This window comes from Lynx rufus, unplaced genomic scaffold (assembly GCF_022079265.1).
Source record: "Lynx rufus isolate CCGP_SWC_20201006 ecotype Redwood Valley unplaced genomic scaffold, mLynRuf1.p SCAF_31, whole genome shotgun sequence".
Taxonomy (NCBI): domain Eukaryota; kingdom Metazoa; phylum Chordata; class Mammalia; order Carnivora; family Felidae; genus Lynx; species Lynx rufus.
In genome coordinates, this window is record NW_025814847.1 from 5,012,848 (window position 1) to 5,031,607 (window position 18,760).

An 18,760-nucleotide genomic window follows, 5' to 3' on the forward strand; every position below is an offset into this window, starting at 1 on the left:
TGCCCGCGTCCCCGCGGGCCACCGGTGATGGAGACGACTCCCCGCCCCTTCCGTGTGCCTTCCCCCCCTCTCCAGAGAGGCACGGGACGGGCGAGCCGGGCCAGGCTGCCCGTGCAGGCAGTAGCTTCAGGTCCCGGTCCCCCCCCCCCCCCCACCCCGCTCCGCTCCTGCCGGGAGAGGGCGGCTTCCGAGTTCACGGCTACCTGCCCGTTGAAGGTGGCGGTTCTAATCTCACCCGCCGCCTCTGCACACGTGGGTGGGCGAGCCCCGGCTGTGGCTCCTGAGCTGTGAACTCAGAAACTTCCTCACTCAGGCAGCCGGCCGGGCCGGCCCCAAAGGTCCCTGCAGGCCCCTGGACAGACCGAGGGAGGCGGGTGGGCCCAGAGGGGCTGCCGAAGGGCCTGGTGGAGAGCTGGGGTGGGAGAGGGTTCCACTAACCTCTGCGTTCGCCACGGGCTGCCTTCCCAGCCGCGGCTGACCCTGTCCCTTGCAGGGTGGGTGTGGGCGGGTGGGCAGGGGGGGTGGGGTGGGGGCCATGTCCTAAAGCTGCGAGACCAGGACCCGTTTCTCTCTGGGCTGGAGGCCGGTGGCTGGCAGGCTCTCCCCTCCCCCCACACTGGGGGGCAGCGGGTTCTGTGGCCAGCCTGCCTGTAACTCCAGCTGTAAGACAGCATCAGGTACATCAGAAGACCTGGGGAACCAGAAACTTGACCTACTTTCCTAAATGAAATCCCAGGTTGAGCAAAGAGCGGGACAGATTTGAAAACTTGAATGCGGGAGGTCCAAGCGAAGTCCTGAGGCCTAGAACGAACGCTTTTTGGTTTTCTGCGTAACAAGGGGGAGTCCTTTCTTCTCCAGCTTCACACACAGAGCTGTAGAAGGACTCAAAAGCAGAGAGCTCTGTGTCTCTGAGGGAGGCTGGGGACAGAGGCAGGCCCCAGAAGTGGCAGGTACCTGACCCCGTGGGCGTCAGGGCGCGTGAGGCTGGGCAGCGAGGAGCCCCCCAGAGGCGGCCGGCCGACCACAGACGTGGCGGTGGTGGTGGCTGTGGCTCGTCATCGTTTGCACGGGCTCTGTCTTAACTTAGCGTCAGCAGGCCGCAGGCGTCCCCCGAGTGCTCACTCTAACGAGCTCTGGGGACGCGGGCCCTGGCCGCTTTGTTTCCGCGAGGCAGGGCCCTTCCCCCTTGCTGGGGCAGAGGCTTCAGGGTCCTGGGCCCTGCGGAGAGGGCGGCAGGGACGGCCGGGCCGGCACTCACACGTCTCACTTTCCATCAAGATTTAAATTCCAAGTCATCATTGGTGGCCGAGAGTTTCCCCCAGCAGAAGCTGGCAGCAAGAAGGTGGCCAAGCAGGACGCAGCCCTCAAAGCCATGGCCATCCTGCTCGAGGAGGCTAAAGCCCGGGACAGCGGGCGGGCAGAGGAGCCCTACGACTGCTCCGTAGAGAAGGGGCCGGAGAAGGTAGGCGTCCTGTCCCCGCATCACCAGCACGCCCACATCTTAACCCGCCTCTGCACGCCGCCTCAGCGCGAATAATGGGTCCGTGCCCTCTCCTGCCCCCACCACACCTCCCCGTGCCTCCTCCCCTCAGGCCCAGCCCCCCTGCCTGCCCACGTCCCCGGCCTACCCGGAGTTACAGAGCTCCAGACTGGAAGGGGACCTTAAAGACGACCGAGGCCAAGCCCCGTTCTTGGCAGATAAGAAATGAGACCCGGAACGTTTAATCTTTATTTATTTTTGAGAGAGAGACCGAGTGCAAGCAGGGGAGGGGCAGAGAGCGAGGGAGACACAGAATGTGAAGCAGGCTCCAGGCTCTGGGCTGTCAGCACAGAGCCCGACGCGGGGCTCGAACTCACGGACCGTGAGATCCTGACCCGAGCCGAAGTCGGACGGTTACCCTACTGAGCCACCCAGGCGCCCCTGAGACCCGGGACGTTTAAAGAACTCCCCCTTCCCTGTGGCGCAGGCCCGGAACCCCCGAACCCCCTTCCTTTGGAGGTCAGCCCCCCACCCTGTGGCCGACCCGTTCCCCGCACCACGATGGACAAGCCAGTGGTTTCTCAGGTGTTTTCTCGTCTCGTTCTCTCCAGACCACGGAGTCCCAGCCCAGCGCCACGTCGGCAACGCCCTTCTTCTCCGGGAAGAACCCCGTCACGACCTTGCTAGAGTGCGTGCACAAGCTGGGGAGCTCCTGTGAATTCCGCCTCCTGTCCAGAGAAGGCCCTGCCCACGACCCCAAGTACATCGCTGCGTCCTGTGTCTCTGCCGAGGCTTCCTCCAAAGGGAGCCCCCTGCTGGCCTCCTGAGGGACGGCAGACTGTCTCACTGAGCGGGCGCACCTGTCCTCGCTGTGCAAGACGGGGGCCTCGAGGGCAGGGTTGCAGCTGTGGAACAGACAGCCTGGGGTGGGGGGGACTCGGGGCGAAGCGGGGACCGGGCGGTAGGGAGACCCTCTGCTCGGAGGGTACTGGCGGTGCGTCTCCGAGAGGTGCCACCCGCGTGCCTGCGGCCCCGCACGACACGCTCGAGACGAGGGTCCCTGGAGGAGGTGCACCTGGCTTGAGGCCCACGCGTGGCACGGGGGTCAGCCAGGCCGAGGGGGCGGGGCCGCGGGGGCCGAGGCACAGAGGCGACGTGTGCGAGGGCTCGCCGGCCCCGAGAGGTCGCCCCGGCGGGGGCCGGGCCGCGTCCCGTCAGCGCCGTTTCCACCCCTCCCGCCAGGTTCCAGTACTGCGTCGCTATGGGAGCCCACACCTTCCCCACCGCGAGTGCCCCCAGCAAGAAGGCGGCGAAGCAGATGGCCGCAGAGGAGGCCATGAAGGCCCTGCACGGGGAGGCCACCAGCTCGGCGCCTTCCGACACACAGGTGGGCCGCCGTCGCCGCCCAGGGGCTCGGGGTCGCCCCTCAGCTCTCCACAGGCTCTTACGGCTCCTCTCTGTGTGGCCGCTTCTCCTTCAGCCCGGAGGCGCCAGCGTGGAATCGTTTGAGAACCTGGAGTCCGGGATGCCCAGCAAGGTCAGGAGGGTGGGCGAGCTCGTCAGATACCTGAACACCAACCCCGTGGGCGGCCTGCTGGAGTACGCCCGCTCCCACGGCTTCGCCGCCGAGTTCAAGCTGGTCGACCAGTCCGGCCCCCCGCACGAGCCCAAGTGAGTGTGCCGGCCCCGCCGTGGCCTCGGGGAGGAGGGCCGTGCAGGCTGCAGTGGCCGGGGTGGGGGGCCGTCCTGTCTGCGTGGCCACCTGCAAGACGCTCGGGGGCCGCCCAGAGGGTTCGCGTGAGCAGGCTCCTCTTGCTTTTAACTGATTTCAAGTTTTGATTTTTTTTTAACGTCTATTTATTTTTGAGAGAGAGAGAGAGACCGAGTGTGAGCCGGGGAGGGTCAGAGAGAGAGGGGGACACGGGATATGAAACAGGCTCCGGGCTCCGAGCTGTCAGCACAGAACCCAGTGCAGGGCTCAGACCCATAAACCACGGGATCATGACCTGAACCGAAGTTGGACCCTTAACCGACCGAGCCAGCCAGGCGCCCCTGGTTTCAAGTTTTAAAGGAACGTGCGAAAAATCATTCCGGCGGTTGAAGGAGTATGCGGGGGGAAAGGCTCCTTTCTCTGCTGGTTTCCTTCTGACTCGTTACCAGTTTCCACAATACTTCTAGAAACTTCCATGCTTGTACTAGTGCGTCTTCTTTCCATTTTGCTTTTTTTTGGGTAAGTTTATTTACTTATTTTGAGAGAGGGAGAGGTCAGGGGGAGGTGCAGAGAGAGGGGAAGAATCCCAAGCAGGCTCCAGGCTCAATGCAGAACCCTACACGGGGCTCGATCTCAGAACCGTGAGATCACGACCGGAGCCGATAGCAAGAGTTGGACGCTTAACCAGCTGAGCCCCCCAGGTGCCCCTCGTTCTGCTTTTTGAACAAAAATAGGCGTAAGTTATATCTTCTGTTCTACGCTGGCTCCTTAGCAGCGTGTCTTAGAGGTCATATATAGCTCAGGTACACACATCTATCAGACTCTTTTCTACAGCTACATATTTCTGTATTTTTTCTGCATCTTTTAAAAATTTATTTATTTGTTGGGAGAGGGGCAGAGAGAGAGGGACAGAGAATCCTTGGAGCCCCATGCAGGGCTCAGTTCCACAAACCATGAGATCATGACCTGAGCCAAAACCAAAGATCAGGTGCTTAACCAACTGAGCCACCCAGGAGCCCCTAAATCTTTTTTTTTTTTTTTTTTTAACATTTATTTATTTTTGAGAGACACAGACGGGGTATGAGCAGGGGAGGGGCAGAGAGAGAGAGAGGGAGACACAGAATCTGGAAGCAGTCTCCAGGCTCCAAGCTGTCAGCACAGAGCCCAGCGCAGGGCTCAAACTCATGAATCGTGAGATCGTGACCTAGGCTGAAGTCGGACGCTTAACTGACTGAGCCACCCAGGCGCCCCAATCTTTTTTTTTTTAACATAATCTCTGAACCCAGTGTGGGGCTCGAACTCACGACCCTGAGATCAAGAGCCACGTGCTCCATCGACTGGCGCCACCCACCGCCTCCTTGAATAGATGCTGATGGTTTCACAGTTGTTTTATCGGGCAGGAGATACAAAAGGTCTTTTCCGAAAATGGACACCCCCCCACCTGGGGGACACCTGGTAGGGGACACCTAGCACCTGGCTTAAGAAAGAGAACGTTGCTGTCGATGTTGAAGCCCTCACTTTGCGTCACTGAGCTCACCAACTTCAGTGACGACGGGGTCGGACTCGCTCTTGCTCCTAGAGGCAGTCTTGGTGCTGTGTGTCTGTGCCGTCCGTTTTCAGGAGGGGGTTTCTGGGCTAGAAGTCACACGCGGTTTCGAAGGGTTTGGGTTTCCGTGTAGGTGATAGACTACTCACAGTGAGACCCAACAGCCTCGTCCTGACTGCTCCCCTTGGCCCCGCGCCCGCCTCCCCACACACCCCACCCCGGCGTGTCATCACTTTATACCACGCGTCCTTCCAGAGCATCTGCGTGACGACGCGAGCCGAGCTGCCGCGTGTCCCTTGTGTCACGCGGAAGCGCAGACGAGCTTTGGCGTCTAGCCTGCTGCGTCCACACGACAAGTGTAACCGTGGAGTTTTGCGTCTCCCGTCCCGTTCTGTGTCCAGAGGCGTCCCTGCGGTGCCCAGGGCTCGGGCTCACCCCCCCCGTCTCGCCAGCCCCCTGGGCACCAGTAGGCAGATTGTCTCCAAACTTTGCCGCTACAGAGAGCGCTGCAGTGAATAACTTCCGTGCGCTCGAAATTTTGATAAGTATCGCTGTGTTTTCCTCCAAGGAGACGATGCTTATCCTCTGGCAGCAGTAAGTACAGAACAGTCCTTCCCTCTTCGCCGTGACCAGTACAGAATCACGGGCTTCCCCGGGAGTAAACCGTTCCTTAGGAGTCTTTCCAGAGCCAAGTGGCGTAAGGCAAAAAGCATGTGCCATTCATTTAAGTAAATGCAGATTTTTTTAGCGTTCCCAGACCCCAAAAAGTCCCCTCTCTCAGGCATTTCTGATTCCTTAGGACGCATCTTGCTAACAGATGCACAGAATACATCCAGATAAAGCGCGGGCGCTCAGACCCGCTTTGGAGCTACCGAGGCTGGATCTGAGCCGCGAGGGCGGGGGCGCGGGCACGCTGCCCCTGCCACGCGGAACGCTGCTCTGCCTTTTTGCATAAAAGCAAAAGTCCTCTTGGGATTTCTTTTGGTTAATGGCCACGGGCACTCGTGTGGGTCTGTCCTAGAGGGGGAGTGGCTTGACACGGACTTCGGAAACGTGTATCAAAATGCTTCTCTTTGCTGTTGTAAAACGCGAGCAGTGAACTCAGTGCGGCACAAAGATCCGCCTGTGTTAAGATGTTTATTGTTATCGTTACCGTTACCGATAGATGGAAGGAGAAAACCCACAGGTCATCTCCAGAGATTCCAAAAGGGCATTAGATAAAATTCAGCGTCCGTTCCATTTAAAAAGCCAAGCTGTTGATAAAGCACAAACTGTCGAGTGCTTCCTTAGCGTGACAGAGTAAGCGTGAAGTCAGCAGCCCGCAACCTCCTTCACGTCGAACCTGGAGCTGCTCCCAGTAAAGTCAGGGGACACGTGGGCGTCGCGTCCTCATGACTCCGTGGTGCTCCGGCATCACAAGCTAATGCCATCCGTTAAGACGGAGAAGGATGAAGAGAGGGAGGTAGGAGGTGAGGGTTCGCAGGTGATGTGATCGCATCGCTGAAGTATTCGGGACAGACACGGGAATTCAGGAGAGCAGGACAGCGGAAAATCACCTGGAAACATCGAGAGCTTCTCTGCAGCAACAGGCAGTTCGGAGTCGTAGTGGAAGAAAGCCTGTCTGCAGCAGGCGCTAAACGCATGAAAGACCTTGGCGCGTTCTGAGCGGGAAACACACGGGCTCCGAGACTCTGACTAGGTAGAAAAATCCCACGTGATGGGAGCAGCTGTCCCCAGATTACTTACATTTAACGCGATCCCAATGGAACACTGGTAGAATTGATTTTCCACCTGGAAAACGTGATTCCCGTTTTATATGAAAAACCCACGTGGGGGAAGAGCTAGGAGATGGAGAGCGGGAGGAACCCCCCATGCCCGGTGGCGCATTGGCCTGTGAGCGGGGAAGGCGGGTCGCACGGCAGGTGGACGCAGACGGGCTCTGTGGTGGACACAGGGCTGCAGGTCGGGGGGACGGGAGTGACTGGGCGGCAGGGAGAAGGCTGCCCACCACGTCTCACCCCCGGTGTCCGTGTCCTCGGTCACATCGAATCGCCGTGTCCGGGACTGAAATAGGAAATCGGGGCGCCCGGCCGGCTCAGTCGCTGGAGCATGTGACTCTTGATCTTGGGGTTGTGAGTTGGGGCCCCACGTTGGGTGTAGAGAGGGCTTAAAGATAAAATCTTAAAACGCCCATAATACGTATACGCGTATAATGTGTATTCACAGAGAAATAGGTAAAATCCCAAAAGCACTAGATGAAAGTGTGGATTTCTGTTCGAGCATCTTGGACTGGCAAAGCCTCTCCAACAAGACACAGCAGATGAAGTCCCAGAGGGAAAAGATGGAGATGGGCTATCAGGCCAAGTGGTGTTTCTTTTTTAAATTTTTTTTTTTTTTCAACGTTTATTTATTTTTGGGACAGAGAGAGACAGAGCATGAACGGGGGAGGGGCAGAGAGAGAGGGAGACACAGAATCGGAAACAGGCTCCAGGCTCCGAGCCATCAGCCCAGAGCCCGACGCGGGGCTCGAACTCCCGGACCGCGAGATCGTGACCTGGCTGAAGTCGGACGCTTAACCGACTGCGCCACCCAGGCGCCCCCCAAGTGGTGTTTCTTAAAAGGATCACCTGAGGGAAAAACACTCAGACCAATTTCTTTAAAAATGAGGGATTCTTGGGGCGCCTGGGCGGCTCAGTCGGTTGAGCGTCCGACTTCGGCTCAGGTCGTGATCTCACGCTTTGTGAGTTCGAGCCCTGCGTCAGGCTCTGCGCTGACCGCTTGCTCAGAGCCTGGAACCTGCTTCAGATTCTGTGCCTCCTCCTCTCTCTGTCCCTCCTCCGCTCACGCTTGGTCTGTTTCTCAGAAATAAATCAATGTAAAAAAAATTAAAAAAAAAAAAGTGAGGGATTCTTTTCCAGTCTAATAGGAAAACAAAGACGGTGAACTGTCCCCAGAAGAGCATCAGGAAGTACCAATAGAAGGTGCTCGACTCCCTCTGTAAATACACATACACACGGTTGGCGACCCCGTGGCGTCCGTGGTGCGTCTCAGCGTGCAGTAGTTACGGCGAGGTGGGGCCGCCCCTGGGAGTCCACACCCGCGAGGGGCAGGGACAGGCGGTCTGTGGCCGTGTCCTCCGCAGGCCGGTGAAGGAAACTGAGGTGTACCCGCACCACGGAGCACCTCGCAGCCCTGAGCCAGAGTCCGCCCGTGCGGGTGGGCCGTCCGGGGTGCAGGAGGGAGGGATGTGAGCGCGAGCTTGCGGACGGCCACCTAGGGTCCCTTCTCACGGGATGAGATACTGGCGGCGTTTGCTTCTGCGGAATGAGAGATACCTGACTTTGGCTGTATGTTCTTTTCTTTTTTTAATTTTTTAATGTCTTATTTCCGAGAGAGAGAGACACAGAGACAGAGACAGAGCTCACGCAGGGGAGGGGCAGAGAGAGGGGGGGACACAGAATCCGAAGCGGGCTCCGGGCTGTCACAGCACAGAGCCTGACACGGGGCTCGAACTCACAAGCTGTGAGATCACGACCTGAGCTGAAGTCGGACGCCCAGTCGACTGAGCCACCCAGGCGCCCCGACTTTCATGATATATTCTTAACTGTTTGAATTTTTGTGGGGTACCCAACTATTCAATTTTAAAAGGTCCTTAAAGGGGAAGAACTCACAAAAATGGCATCTTACTTTAAGTTTTCTTTTAATAATAAGTAACGTTGTTGATGTCTTCATATCTACCTGTTACTTGTGTTTCCTCTTACGTGAACTCCTTGTAGCTCTTGCCCCAGTCCATCCTTTTTTACTTGACTAGGTAAGAACAGGGCGGGAGGAACGGGGAGAGGCCGTTGCGCTCCTGGCCTCCGCCTGCCCTTTGCGCCCAGCCGCCCTCCCTGGCTTCAGCCTTGTTCTTCGTGCCTGCGTTCTGGCCTCTCGTCTTCTCCTTGCACAGAACCCCCCCTAGGACTTTGAGTGACTCACGCAGAATTTCAGAAATTACTGTGACCCACACGGAGCGCGCGGCAGACCCCCGGCCACAGCAGCGCCCACGCACTTGGGGAGGGGCTGGGGCCTCAGTACCTGCCCTGCTGTCGGGGTGACACATTGTGCCCTCTGTTTTGCCTCCTCTCTGGCCTCCTTGGAAACCACCGAATGTGCCCGCCAAACACAGACCTTCCCAGAGCTCTGGACCGCCGTGTCCAGCCTCCTGTTGCTTCCGCCTGACCCTCTGGTCCCACCTGCCCAGAGGAGAGCTCTTGGGTGTCGCCCCGTGGCCGTTTCCCCTGGTCCTTCCCGTGTCAGTCGGTGACCCCACTGCCCGCCCTCTGCTCCACAGCCCTAGGGGCAGGCCAGCTTCCCTCCCCTGCACGTCCTTCAAGCAGACCGTCCCTCGGCCCGTGTGTTGTGCATATGGTTCGGCACAAACCTCCTCCCGCCTCCAGCGCCGAAACCAGTCGGTGGCCTCCTGCTCTCCCAGCTTTGTTCGTTCATTCAGGAATGTTGAGGGGCCACATTTGTATTTGTGTGGACGGGCGCCAGATACGAATCAGGGATCCTTGATAGGGACAAGTGTGAGGTCTCCTGTCTCGTGCGTGTCACCAAGAGCTCAGGTTGTGTGATGGGTTGAGGGTCTGCTCGGCGGCCCGACTCAGTAGGGAGAGGCGCCCACGCGGTGGCCTCAGGCTGCTTAAGAGGAGGACGGCGTTTCGGGAGGGAGCGAACTCGGCCCAGGTCGGCGCTGGGAGGGGAGCTCGCTGCGTTTGGTACTAGCCGCAGTCCTGTGACGGGCACCCCCCTACCCGCATTGCACTGTGCAGGACGCCCCTCCGCCCTCCCTGTGCCGCTCACCACCTCCCGCCCTCGGCCCTGCGTCTCACCAGCCTCCCAGCAGGCCCCCCGGCCGCACGCGTCCCCCCTGCCCGCCGCCCCCCTCACCCCAGACCCGTGCTTACGGAGCGCTTGGACCGTGGCTGGTGGCTTCTGTGTGTAGCTTTCAAGCGACAGGTCCCCGTGTCCCACACATACAGGCCCTGACGGGACAGGCACACCCCGTTGGCGCTCCCACGGACCGGGTGCTGCACACGGAAGGTTTGCGGGAACCTGCGTCGAGCGCGTCTGTCGGCGCCGTTTTTCCAGCTGTTCCGCTCACTTCCTGTCTCTGCGCCACGTTGTGGTGATGGTCACGGTATCTAAGCCTTTGCGTCACTACGTTTGGTGATCTGTGACCCGTGATCGCAAGTCGCTGGCAGCTCAGGTGATGGTTAGCGTTCTTTCGGAATAAAGTATGTTTTAGTTAAGGTACGTGTGGGGTTTTTAGACCCAGCGCAGGCACGCTAAGAGACTGCAGTATGGCGCCAACGTATTTCCACGCGCACTGGGAAACCAGAAAATGTGTTCTGACTCGCTTTACCGCGATGCTCACTTGATGGCTGTGGTCTGCAGCTGTCTGAGGTCCTGCACGCGTATCTGTCTTCGTGCGTAAGAATTCATACTTCTCAAGCACGCGGAACAGGCGTGAGATTCCGCGGAGTCTCTCAGAGGCCCGGTTTGGCCCCCGCTGCTCTCTGGCATCTGTCACGCCATGTCCCTGTCCTCCTCCTGCTCCCCCCCCCCCCCGGCCCGCACGCCCCGGATGGTGGAGGAAGGAGTCAGGGCGTCCCCTGCACCGGACAGGCCGCTCGGCGTGACTGAGCGTAAGGGGACCGGCTCTGTTTCCCGCCTGAGCAGTTTAGGACGGGGCTGAAGCTGGGATTCTTGACACCCTGGCGGGAGACGCCCCGTCACGCTCTCCCGCCCCTGCCTGGACGGCCGGCCGACCGGCTCACGTGCCCAGGCGCGCCCCTCCCAGGGCCCCCTCGTGAGAGCTGAGCCCCTTGCCTAAGGCACGTCTCCACGTCCAGCCACGCCAAGCTCAGGGTCCTCTTGGGCTGACCGGGAAATTAGGAAACGGAATCAGGTGCTCCGAAGTAGAGTGTTAAACCGCGAGGGAGAGCGCCGCTGCCGTTTCTGCCTAAGTTCTGGACAAGAGAACCCCTGTCGTGTTTCCTCACGCCCCGTCCCCGACCTGCTGAACTTTGTGATGCGGGCCCAGAGCCCTCGCGGGCGGCCGCATCCCCTCCGATTTGATGACACGATGTTGTCATCCAGTTCTGGGGCCACTTGCGGTTCGTGACAAGTGAGCCCGGTTTTCCGTGTATACGAAGTCTCCCTTATAAGCGCGTCTACGCTGAAGAAGAGTCGGCATAGACAAAACCAGTAAGTAACGGTCCGGGCGACCCCTGGATCTGGTGGCCGTGACGTTGTGAGTCCCCGGTGCCCCGCGCCGCACGCGGGCCCCTCGCGGCGACGCGGTCGCGGCCGGGCGCGTGTCTTTATCCTGCTTCTCGTCCCGAAGGTTCGTGTACCAGGCCAAAGTCGGGGGTCGCTGGTTCCCGGCCGTGTGCGCCCACAGCAAGAAGCAAGGCAAGCAGGAGGCGGCCGACGCGGCGCTCCGCGTCCTGATTGGGGAGGACGAGAAGGCCGAGCGCATGGGTTTCACAGAGGTAACCCCAGTGACAGGGGCCACTCTCAGAAGAACTATGCTCCTCCTCTCGAGGTCCCCAGAAGCACAGCCAAAGACAGTTAAGACGTCTACTCTTGCTGCCATCTTCTCTTGGGGTCTTACCTTGCTGTCCTGTGACGCACTCCTGGGCTTTACTCCGCGCCTCAGTAGCACGCACAGCGGGGACAGCACGGGCGGGCGGGGGGGGCGGGCGCGCCGCGGGCCTGACGCAGCCTTGTGCCCACAGCTCCCCCTGACGGGCAGCACCTTCCACGACCAGATAGCCATGCTCAGCCACCGCTGTTTCAACGCCCTCACCAACAGCTTCCAGCCCTCCCTGCTCGGCCGTAAGATCCTGGCCGCCGTCATCATGAAGAAGGCCTCGGACGACCTGGGGGTCGTGGTCAGCTTGGGGACAGGTCGGTGGGGCCCCCCGGCGGCGGGAGCGGACTGCTGTGCGGTTCTTGGTGGCCGCGGTCCACGCGGACGGGGGGACGAGCGCGGGAGGCTGGCCGTGCCCTGCGGAGAGGTCACCTTCTCCACCCCCCTCCCCCGCCCCTGCTTGCAGGGAACCGCTGCGTGAAGGGCGACTCTCTCAGCCTGAAGGGGGAGACGGTCAACGACTGCCACGCGGAGATCATCTCCCGGCGAGGCTTCATCAGGTGAGCCTCCGCCCGTCCCTCCGCGACTCGGGCCCCCGCCCTTTGCACCAGGGCGGCCGTCCTCACGGCGCCGTCCCCGCAGGTTCCTCTACAGCGAGCTGATGAAGTACAACCCGCAGACCGCGAAGGACAGCATCTTTGAGCCCGCGAAGGGAGGCGAGAAGCTCCAGATCAAGAAGACCGTGTCCTTCCACCTGTACATCAGGTGTGTGGTCCCCGTATCCACCTGGACGCCAGGCTCCACGGTCGGTTCCCGGGGGCGTCCTGGCCTGGAGGTGAGGCCTGCGCTTGGGGGCGTGTGGACGCAGCGTGGCCCACGTGCCCGGCCGCCCCCTCCCGGGGGCTGCAGGGGAAGCCCCTCGCCGCCTCCACGTCCCGCGCTTCCCGCCCCTGGGCTCTGGACGGGGCCACGGCACAGGCCCTGACGGCCGCCCCCGCCCCGCAGCACGGCCCCGTGTGGGGACGGCGCCCTCTTCGACAAGTCCTGCAGCGACCGTGCCGTGGAGAGCACCGAGTCCCGCCACTACCCCGTCTTCGAGAACCCCAAACAGGGCAAGCTGCGCACCAAGGTGGAGAACGGTGAGTGGCACCTGTCCCCCTGTGGGGACAGGAAGACTGCCGAGCCCGGGCCCGGCTGCCACGCTCTCAGCGTCTGTTGCCAGAGCTCGAGGGCTGCTTTGCCGGGCGGGGGGTCCGGGGACAGGCGTGGACCGCGGGGGGGCGGGGCTCCGCTCTGAGTCTGCGGGTCATGTGGGAGCCCGAGGGCCCACCCGGAGCTCAGGGGACAGCCTGGCCAGAAACACAGGTTCCCGGGAGGTGATCTTGCCGCCACGGGGAGGGCGGGGAAAACAGGAGGGACGGGAAACGAAGCGCACGCGCCCTGGGCTGTCCGCTCACGGCTGCCCCCACGCCCTCGGGCCGGGTCACCTCCCTGCCCGGGACCGGGACCCGGCAGCTGGCCCCTGGCTGTGTCCCCAGAAGGTGGGAGCCGCCCCGGGGTCTGCCCGCTGGTGAACAAAGTGGCTCTGTCCACGTGGTGCCACGAAAGGGGGCGGTGCTGGCACCTCGCTGGGCCCTGAGGACACGCGAAGTGGAAAGGTCACATGCCCCGTGGCTCCGTTTATACGCCGCGTCCGGGGTACAAAGGGGGCGACTCTGTGGAGACAGAGGGTGGACCAGCGCCGCCTGGGGCCTGGGGTGGGAGGGGCCGGCCCGCCGGGTTTCTCCCGAGGGCCGTGAAAGTTCTGACCGGGGTGAGGGTCGCACGCCTCTGCGAACGCAGTAAAAACCACAGAACCGTGTGCTTTATGTGGGTGAGTTCTATCTCAGCAAAGCTGTTACAACGAAAGCAAGGGGCGCCGGGCAGACTCCGTCGGAAGAGCACGTGACTCATAATCTCGGGGTCACGAGTTCGAGCCCCACGTTGGGTGTAGACACAGCAGCAGCGCCCCCTGGCGGCTTCCCAGTGCACCGCACATAAAAGCCAAACCTGCGCACCCGCCGAGGGCTCGGGCCCACTGGCTCTTCGTCGGCAGCCTGGACGACCAAACCTCTCGCTGCCTCAGGGCCTTTGCTTGCGCTGTTCTCTGTGTCTGAAACCGTTATTCAGCCGTGGCTCCTCCACGTCTCTTGCTTTGCCTGCAAGTCCGTCCCGGGCGGCCGCGCCACCCTCCCAGCCTCCGGACCCTGTCGCCGTTCAGCGTTTGTGTGTGTGGAGCATTTGCTCGCTTGCTGTCCGTCTGTCCCCTTCTGCCCCTCACCCGCTGCTGTCTGTCTGCCCCCTCCTGCCCCCTCACCCGCGCACCACGTTCCAGGGGCACAGAGGTCTTCTGGGTTCGCTCGCCATTGTTCCCAGCACCGAGCACGGTGTTGGTGCGGCCAGAATGAGCCCACCAGTGCCTTGGCCCCAGCGTGAGGCGTAGAAGCCCCACGGCAGGAGTGGCCTGGCCCAGGGGCCCCCGTGGCTCTGACCCAAGTCCCCCCACAGGGGAAGGCACCATCCCAGTGGAATCCAGTGACATCGTGCCTACGTGGGACGGCATTCGGCTGGGGGAGCGACTCCGAACCATGTCCTGCAGTGACAAGATCCTGCGCTGGAACGTGCTGGGCCTGCAGGGGGCGCTGCTGACGCACTTCCTGCAGCCTGTGTACCTCAAGTCTGTCACCCTGGGTAAGGGTCCCGTCGGGCCGCACGCATCGTGGCTGGGTGCTGACGCGGCACCTGCGCTGTGCCGTGTCCGGTGGCCACCCGGCTGCAGGGGCGGGGGGTGGGGGGGGCGCGGGCTCAGCGCAGGCGCTCACCGGGCGGGTCTCGCAGTGGCTCACGGAAAGCAGGCTCCAGCCGCAGCGTTGCCCGGAGCCCGAAGTGCCTGCGGGTGCGGGGCGCCACCTCTGTCCTCACGGCCCCACCGGGACCTTCTTCACGCTCCCTGCACAGACGGGCATGGTTCCCTCTTTGCACCCAGGTTACCTGTTCAGCCAAGGGCATCTGACTCGGGCCATCTGCTGCCGTGTGACCAGGGACGGGAGTGCCTTCGAGGACGGACTGCGGCCCCCCTTTATCGTCAACCACCCCAAGGTGTGTGGCCCCATCCCCTTCCCCTTGATGTTTTCTCCCGTCCACGTGAGCCTGCCCGTGGCACCCCTGTGTCCGCTGTGGGCAGGGGATGTCCCGGGGGCCAGTCCCTCTGTCCCCTTGGATGCTGAGGGCTTGCTTTCGTCCGCAGCCCGTTTGAGTCGAGCAGGGCTCAGTGAGTCTAGTCTTCAGACAGAACCCTAGATACGGGGAGGGATCCCGAGCCCCCCCCCCCCCCCCCGTGTCTTGGGAGTCCCCAGTCCCTGCCACAGGACCTTCTCCTGGAAGTCTCCATCTTTCCCGTCGCTCCCGGGTTCCATCCCAGGTTGGCCGCGTCAGCGTGTACGACTCCAAGAGGCAATCCGGGAAGACGAAGGAGACCAGCGTCAACTGGTGCCTGGCTGACGGCTACGACCTGGAGATCCTGGATGGGACCAGAGGCACCGTGGACGGGTGAGGAGCCGCGGGGCCGCCCCGTCTGCGTTCCCCAGAGCTTAGCGGCTGCTTAGCGGCTGCCCCCTGTACCTCCCCCGCCGGGCTCCCCTCCCTCTCTGTCCCCGGGCGGTGCTGAGCTCTCTTGTTCCTCCAGGCCGCGGAACGAGCTGTCCCGGGTCTCCAAAAAGAACATTTTCCTCCTGTTTAAGAAGCTGTGCTCCTTCCGGTACCGCAGGGACCTGCTCAGACTCTCCTACGGGGAGGCCAAGAAGGCGGCCCGCGACTATGAGGTGGCCAAGAACTACTTCAAGAAGGGTCTGAGGGACATGGGTTACGGGAACTGGGTCAGCAAGCCCCAGGAGGAGAAGAACTTTTACCTCTGCCCCGTGTAGCGGGCCGGGCGCCGCAGGGTGGGCGTGAGGCGGGCTGTGCTGTCCTGTGGGGGTGGGGGTGGGGGTGGGGGTGGGGGTGGGGGCATGCTAGGGACACCGGGAACTGGGTTCCTGCGTGCCCGGCCTCTGGGGGGGGTGCCCACCCCTGCCCTGCCTGCGGGGGCGGGGGGAGGCGCGCCTTCTCTTCCCGCCACGCAAGCACGAGGGTCCTCGCCCACGACCCGCCCAGCCCCACTTGGCTCCCGCTGCCCCTCCCTGTGTTTGCCATCGACCTCTTGCCATCTTGGCCGGGGCCCCGTCAGCTCTGAGTCCTGGCAGGGCTGGGGGCTTCGGCGGCAGACTCTGTCCGCCCCTCCCACCCCCTCCCCGCCGGCTCCCCGCGGCCCTTTTGCGATCCCCTCCTTCTGATCACGGAGTTTCTCCTTTTCCTCCCAGAGGGTGAGAGGCGAACTTAAGCGGGCGAGACATCTAGGAGTCCGTCAGTCCCGGGGCCGTGGGGTCAGCGACCTTCGGGCCTTGCACTTTAGCCGGCACAGGGGGCAGGGCGGCCGGGAGGGCTGGTGCAGCCTGGGGGTCCCCCGGCGATAGCAGAGGGCCCTGTGGGGCGACGCCGACCACCCAGGGGCACAGACCCGCCTCGCCAAACCGCCAGGCCGCAGCTGTCCTCCTGAAGCATTCCTAGGGATTTGTCCTGCCAGCAGGGGACAGCAGGGCCACAGACCCCAACCCACTGGTGGCAGAAGTCCTCCGAAACAGGTCCTCCCCGCTCAGATAATCAGGACTTAGAACAAGGGCACAATGTCGCGTTGGGTCAGATCACTGTACCGCCCGCGTGTTTCTCGTGACCGTGACGCCAGTGAAACTTGACGAAGTCGTGGGTAAATTAAGAGTTTTTAAAAATGTCATAAATGTTGATTCTTAACTGCTACAGATAACCTGTAATTGCACAGATTTAAAAGTCAGACTTAATTTTCCATTTATCCAAGTGCTTTTGTCTGCGAGGTAGCTTCAGGAGGGCCGGTCACAGGCCTGAGGTCTCCTTGCCCGTCAGGGAACCTTTAGAGGCTGACACTCCGACAGCAGTCGTAGATGAAACAGCAGCTCGTCCTAAAGCCCCGTGAGGCGGGACCCCGTCCGCACCTCCAGCCAGCGTTGACTCCCGTGGTCCCAGCCTTCCGTCCCCCCGGAGTCCGGCTCTGGGCCCGAGTCAGCCGGACGCGCTCCAGACCTGTGCCCGGGCCCTGCCCCTCCAGACCCGAGCCCGCCTCCGGGTGGTGGCCGTGTGTGTCCGAGAACGCTCCATGCCAGCGCCCCGAGGAGCCTGTCCCCCGCCCCCCGCACCCCCACACTACTGCCGAGGCGGCCCCGTCTGCCCCCACCTCTTCAGCGGTAGATACGCCTCCCTTCACACTTCTGTTCCTGTGGCTACTGTTTCCTCTGTGCTTTTGACCAAAAACTGACCAAAATAAAAAAAAAACCCAAGTTTTTAAAGCATACTGAAGATGTGTTTGTGGAACAGCCAAGCGTCCCGAGGAACCGGTAGGGAACCGGTGCCCGTCCCCGGGCGGAGGCGCCTCGGAACCTGCGGGCCCCGCTCCACCTTGGGTGTTAGGACCCCGGCTCGGACCCGGCTGCCTCCTCTTTAACTGGCAGCGCGCGGCCCTCAGAACCCCAGCCCCGCGCCCCGAGGTCAGAGGAGCCGTCGCAAACTTGTCGCCTTCGGTTTCTGCTGTAGGAAGAGGTTTCTGCCGGAGATGCTGAGCGGGGACGTGCCCGCCCCCCCCCCACCGCGCCCCTGCACCCCCGCCCGCCCCCGCAGGGCTGGACGGGGCAGAGCTCCCTCCTGCCCTGCTCTACTTTCTTGTCCGGTGTTTGTTTTTAGTAACCAGGACGCCCTCTTCCTTTTTTTTTAAATGATCTTTGTAGTTGGTTCGTCCGGACCATGGCTGTCGTGCCCCCTCCGGTTATCGCTTGTGAAACGTGTCACCGCTGAAGCTATTTCCTGTACTCACGTGGAGAGGCTCTGTGGGTTTGGGTCCTGGTGTGACCCCAGGCGCTGGGTGGGAAGAGCCCAAGCTCAGGCTTGGTGTGGCCGTGGCTGCGGTTCTGCTCTTATGTGTCCCTCGGTAACAGTGACTCACGTTATACATTCCTCAGAAATAAAAAAGGAGACTCTGAATTGTTAGAAAGCGTGCGGCCGTGGCTTCGTGGTGGGGGGACCTGGGGACGGAAGGAGCTGTGGTCCTGGGGAGGGACTGGGGACAGAGGGTCTGTGGTCTTGGGGGTGGGGGGACTGGGGACAGAAGGAGCTGTGGTCCTGGGGGCGGGGAAGAGGAGGAGGGACTGGGGACAGAGGGGCTGTGGTCTTGGGGGTGGGGGGACTGGGGACAGCCGGAGCTGTGGTCCTGGGGGGGGGGGGAGAGGGGGGAGGGACTGGGACAGAGGGGCCTGTGGTCTTGGGGGTGGGGGGACTGGGGACAGACGGAGCTGTGGTCCTGGGGTTCGGGGCTGGGGCCCGCCCCCACACGCCCTTCCTCACGAGCCCACCGAACGGACGGGATGCCCCCCGGCCCAGAGCAGGGACACCCGTGGAGATGACCACCCCGCCCCCACAGGGCACCCGCCCCCAGCTGCTGCTCGGCCTGGCCCCCAGGGCCCGCAGGGAAGCACATACTTGGAGCAAAGTTCCAGGAGACCCGCCGTGGCTTCCCCTGCTTTACGTGTGGAAGGCACTGGACTGTTCCTTCCACTTGAGTTTCCAAGAGGACTCACCCCTGTCCACGTGGTAATTTAGTCCACAGTCTCTACCAGATCCAGCCCAAGTACCTGATGGGGAGGCGGAGTCCCAGCGAAGCCTCCTTCCCCGTCCACTATGCAGATGGGACAGTTGAGGCCGGGAGGGCCAGTGACGTGTCCAGGAGCACATTAGGGACCACAGTTCTGCATGGCTGTCACTCGTGGTGCGTGAGACCCCGAGCTGAGTCAGCTGGACGGGTTTCCAAAGACCTCGAAGGGGAACGTCTGCCCCTCCCCCCCCCCCACCCGGAACCGACCAGGAGCCTGTCAGGCGGCTCCTGGTCCCACGCGGAGGGCAGGGTGTCCTTCACACCTAGTGCAGGTGCCGGGCACGTGTGCAGAGGGAGCGAGATGGCCCCCACCCCCCACTCCAAGTGGGCTGGGAAGCAGGGCCGCCCACGGGGACCCACGGGTGTCCTCGGCTCGTGTCAGGTGCGGGAGGCCCACAGTTTAACGCCACTTCTGGGTTGGGCCCACGGCAAAGGGGGCTCACGCAGGCCGCAGCTGTGAGGAGACCTGTGAGACGGCCCCTTCTTTGAAAGGGGCCCTCCCCCCAGAGCTCCCTCCCCCCCCAGGAGCTAGTTCTGGGCTCTGTGACTCGGGACCCAGCCGCTTGGCCGCTTCC

The 18,760-nt window shown here is 62.1% G+C and overlaps 1 protein-coding gene across 6 annotated transcripts in view; it reads left to right on the forward strand.

Annotated features, from left to right (window-relative positions):
* The window catches only part of ADAR (adenosine deaminase RNA specific), a 36,544-nt gene extending 21,154 nt beyond the window's left edge, over window positions 1–15,390 (forward strand). For 3 of the 6 annotated variants that reach the window (XM_047092676.1, XM_047092671.1, XM_047092675.1), the window contains 13 exons: window positions 1,279–1,462; window positions 2,092–2,240; window positions 2,723–2,867; window positions 2,961–3,151; window positions 11,129–11,354; window positions 11,523–11,694; window positions 11,844–11,937; window positions 12,020–12,142; window positions 12,383–12,516; window positions 13,925–14,107; window positions 14,403–14,515; window positions 14,838–14,965; window positions 15,102–15,390. In XM_047092676.1, the coding sequence (XP_046948632.1) occupies window positions 1,279–1,462; window positions 2,092–2,240; window positions 2,723–2,867; window positions 2,961–3,151; window positions 11,129–11,354; window positions 11,523–11,694; window positions 11,844–11,937; window positions 12,020–12,142; window positions 12,383–12,516; window positions 13,925–14,107; window positions 14,403–14,515; window positions 14,838–14,965; window positions 15,102–15,339 (2,080 nt within the window). In that variant the 3' untranslated portion in view covers window positions 15,340–15,390. Of the gene's footprint in view, window positions 1–1,278; window positions 1,463–2,091; window positions 2,241–2,722; window positions 2,868–2,960; window positions 3,152–11,128; window positions 11,355–11,522; window positions 11,695–11,843; window positions 11,938–12,019; window positions 12,213–12,382; window positions 12,517–13,924; window positions 14,108–14,402; window positions 14,516–14,837; window positions 14,966–15,101 lie in introns of those variants that run through there. The other 3 variants (XM_047092672.1, XM_047092673.1, XM_047092677.1) reach the window with 3 other exon arrangements.
* The last annotated feature ends 3,370 nt before the right edge of the window (window positions 15,391–18,760 follow it).